At 59.0% G+C, this 3,075-nt stretch overlaps 1 protein-coding gene across 2 annotated transcripts; it reads left to right on the top strand.

Annotated features, from left to right (window-relative positions):
• Positions 1 to 295: 295 nt before the first annotated feature.
• POLD4 (DNA polymerase delta 4, accessory subunit) lies at positions 296 to 1,862 on the top strand. Of its 2 annotated transcripts, none has more exons than XM_006072693.4 (4): positions 296 to 432; positions 653 to 742; positions 956 to 1,067; positions 1,406 to 1,862. In XM_006072693.4, the coding sequence occupies exons 1-4, from the start codon at positions 336 to 338 to the stop codon at positions 1,428 to 1,430; spliced, it is 324 nt and encodes a 107-aa protein (XP_006072755.2). In that variant the 5' UTR covers positions 296 to 335; the 3' UTR covers positions 1,431 to 1,862. The 2 variants fall into 2 exon arrangements, with proteins under 2 accessions (XP_006072755.2, XP_045021789.1); XM_045165854.1 differs by lacking the exon at positions 296 to 432 and adding an exon at positions 442 to 565.
• The last annotated feature ends 1,213 nt before the right edge of the window (positions 1,863 to 3,075 follow it).

The raw sequence follows: 3,075 nt of genomic DNA, 5'->3' as shown, positions 1-3,075 counted from the left end.
CCCTCTCCCCCAGAGCACAGCTGCATCAACTGCCCCGCCCCTGCCTGCACCGCCTGCCATTGGCTGGGACCAGGCCCCGCCCCGCAGAGGCGGCCTCTCATTGGCTTAGGTCTGCTGTTTGCATGCTTGCGGGGGTGGGGGAGACGCGTCATTCCCTGGAACCCTCCTACTTCCTTGCTGTTTGTCTGGGTCGTCCGTCTGCCCATCGCTGGCCCCAGGCACGCTCTCTGGCCCCAGCCCTCTCTCGCTCTCTCTCAGCAGCTGTCTCTCGTGCCCGCTGGCCTGCCTCTCCTTCCCGGCAGTGGCCTCCTCCTCTGCCTGCCTGGGTGGCCGCCATGGGCCGGAAACGGCTCATCACTGACTCCTACCCTGTAGTGAAGAGGAGGGAGGGCTCCGCTGGGCACAGCAAGGGGGAGCTGGCACCAGATCTAGGTCTCTGAGATGTGGGAGGGCGGGAGGAGTGGACGTGAGGGACATGAAAGGACGTGGGCAGTGGAAGGGGAAGTGGAGTATGTCCTCTACTTCCGACACCCAGCCTACTTCCGACAGCAGAGGCAGAAGGGTGGTGAGAGCTGGGGAACAGTGGGTCGACTGTGAGCCAAGGGGCAGGGCACAGGCCTGGGCAGGCCTGAGGAACAGCATATCATTGCAGGGGAAGAGCCCCTACCCCTGAGCGTGGATGAAGCGGAGCTGGAGCTGCTGAGGCAGTTTGACCTGGCCTGGCAGTACGGGCCCTGCACAGGTGAGAGCCCCTCAGGCCCGAGAGCACATCCAGGGGCCAGTCCTGCCACCCACACGTCTCCCAAGCAACCCCAGCCCCTGCCTGACCCTCTGGGCACCGTCTCCTGAGACAGTGGGGTGTGCAGGTCCTAACACACCCCTCCAAACATACTGTCCAGCCTGGACTTTCCCCTGCCCCCCTCGAGGCCTCACTGTCTTCTTTCCACTCCTACAGGGATCACACGGTTGCAGCGCTGGCATCGGGCAGAGCAGATGGGCTTGAAGCCTCCCCCAGAAGTGCGTCAGGTGCTGCAGAGCCACCCCGGGGATCCCCGCTTCCAGTGCAGGTCAGAGACAAGCCGGGGAGAGCTCTGGCGGGTGGGGCAGGGACTTCAGGTACCACTGGCCTGCTGGCTCCGGATGGGGGCTGTCCTGACCTGTGGGAGAAGTAGGGTAGCCTTGGGGATCAGCCTTGGGCAGGCAAGAAGGTTCTACAAGGTGCTGGGCTCAGGAGGCAGAAGCTTTCCTGCGTAATTCTTATCTCTGAGCTAACGGTGGAGTTAGAGTACACTTGGGGCCCAAGGGACTATTTCGTGCTCAAAGGTTGGCCAAGAGCTGGGGCTGGTGAGAGCAAGTGGAGAGACTTCACTGACGGGTTTCCCTCCATCCCGACCCCCCTGCACAGCCTCTGGCATTTCTACCCCCTCTGACGCGCCGCCGAAGACCTCCTGCCTGCTACTTGAGAACCGGACACAAGTGAGAGCCAGTTGCTGCCCCACGGTTCAGCTCTGCTGTGGAGAACATTTGGCAGCAAAGAGGCTCACAGGGAAGGAAAGAGGCTGAATCTGGGTTCCAGGGCCCCCTCTGAGAATCGACACAGCGGAAGCCAGGTGCCCCCTACAGGCAGAGTGGTCTCTGAGGACGAGGGCTTGGCCATGACCCTTATGAAGCCTGCCGTCCCTGGCATGATGTGGCAAAATCAGGCGCAGCTTTGGGCAGAACCAGACTCCGGCAGAAGGCAGATGACCTCAGAGGCCAAGGTGCACCCGCTCCTCAGGCTGGGAACTCAAGGGCAGAATGGCTGAGCTCACAGGGCAAAAGGTTCACTAGTGCTTATCAATAAAGAACTCTGAGCCTGGAAACCTGACCAGTCTCTTTTTGTGGCCCTGCCTGGGCTGTTGATAGGTGGCTGAGAACCAGAACCCTGCTTTCCTGCAAGGTGTTTGTGTCTCTTCCACTCCTAACCCTAGACCGGAGAGGAAGGAGAGACACCTTCAAAAAAAAACAACGGTCAGTCCTCACAAGCGCTGGGCAACCTCTGGCGCCCCCTGGTGGTGCACAGGAAAACGACTCTAGCCACCTTCACCCACCAGCCAGGAAAAAACCACTGAACCCATCACTTAGCCTGCCCAGTGCCCAACTCACAAAAATGGGTCCTTTGTCAGAGCAGGACCCATGGGCCCACTTATAAGGTCCAGACAGACATCACATTCCCAGAAAGCACCTCCACTTGCCACTGGGGGCCACCTGGCTCCAAAGCAGGGTTGGGGGAGAGTTTCAACCCACAGGACCTGCTCAGAGATGGCCATAATCTGAGAAGCTTCAGTAGGGAACTGACAGGTCCTGAAGATGGAGGAGAACTGGCTGTATCGACAAACAACGCTTAGGGGACCCTAGGACATGGAGAATGGAATCAGTACTTATGATACCTCAGCTCTCTGTCCTGCGGCAGCTGGAGACAGAACTATTAATTCCCTGGAAGCAGGCCCAGAGGGCAGCAAAGTAGTCTTTTTATTGAGCGCTGACCATGCCTCAAGTACTTTGAATGTATTATCTCTAAGTTTCCAAAAACATCTTCATAGTAGGTTTTACGTAGAAGGACACAGAAGCCTAGCCTGTTGTACAGAGTTGCCCAGAAGCACCAGCGGGCACGTGGTGGTGAAGAGACGAGGGGCCATGTGCACTAGGCTCTTCCCGTCTCCCCCTGCCCCGCCTGGCTGCTGAGCACCTGCTGCGTGCCGGACTCAGAGGCCCTCTGGGGATATCAGTGGGAGGAGATGGACAAAAACAAGCACGTAAGTATTATGTCAGGCAGTGGTCAGTGCTGGGCAAATGAGGGTGAGAGGACAAAGAGTGCCACGCGTGCTAGAGAGGCTGTGAGGGGAGACTCTGGCATCAGTAGCGCTTCGGGCAGAAGAGACAGGAAGCACACCCTCCCCAGGCAGGCGTGCTCCCAGAGGGAGCAAGGGGAGGGTGAGGGGAAATGGGGACAGAGGGGTAGCCAGGTTGGTCCCAGGGCTCCTTGCAGACCAGGGTGAGGAATCTGGATTTCATTCTGAGTAAGAGAAGAAGTCG

Source organism: Bubalus bubalis, chromosome 5 (genome assembly GCF_019923935.1).
Source record: "Bubalus bubalis isolate 160015118507 breed Murrah chromosome 5, NDDB_SH_1, whole genome shotgun sequence".
Classification (NCBI taxonomy): domain Eukaryota; kingdom Metazoa; phylum Chordata; class Mammalia; order Artiodactyla; family Bovidae; genus Bubalus; species Bubalus bubalis.
Note: the sequence above shows the minus strand (reverse complement) of the source record. Positions and strands in the feature narration are given on the sequence as shown.

Bases quoted from the DNA above. Each gene is read 5' to 3' on its own strand.
- POLD4 (XM_045165854.1), top strand. From the start codon at position 442: ATGTGGGAGGGCGGGAGGAGTGGACGTGAGGGACATGAAAGGACGTGG. The intron at 566-652 runs GTGAGAGCTGGG...ATATCATTGCAG, and splicing joins ACAGCAGAGGCAGAAGGGTG to GGGAAGAGCCCCTACCCCTG. The intron at 743-955 runs GTGAGAGCCCCT...CCACTCCTACAG, and splicing joins GCAGTACGGGCCCTGCACAG to GGATCACACGGTTGCAGCGC.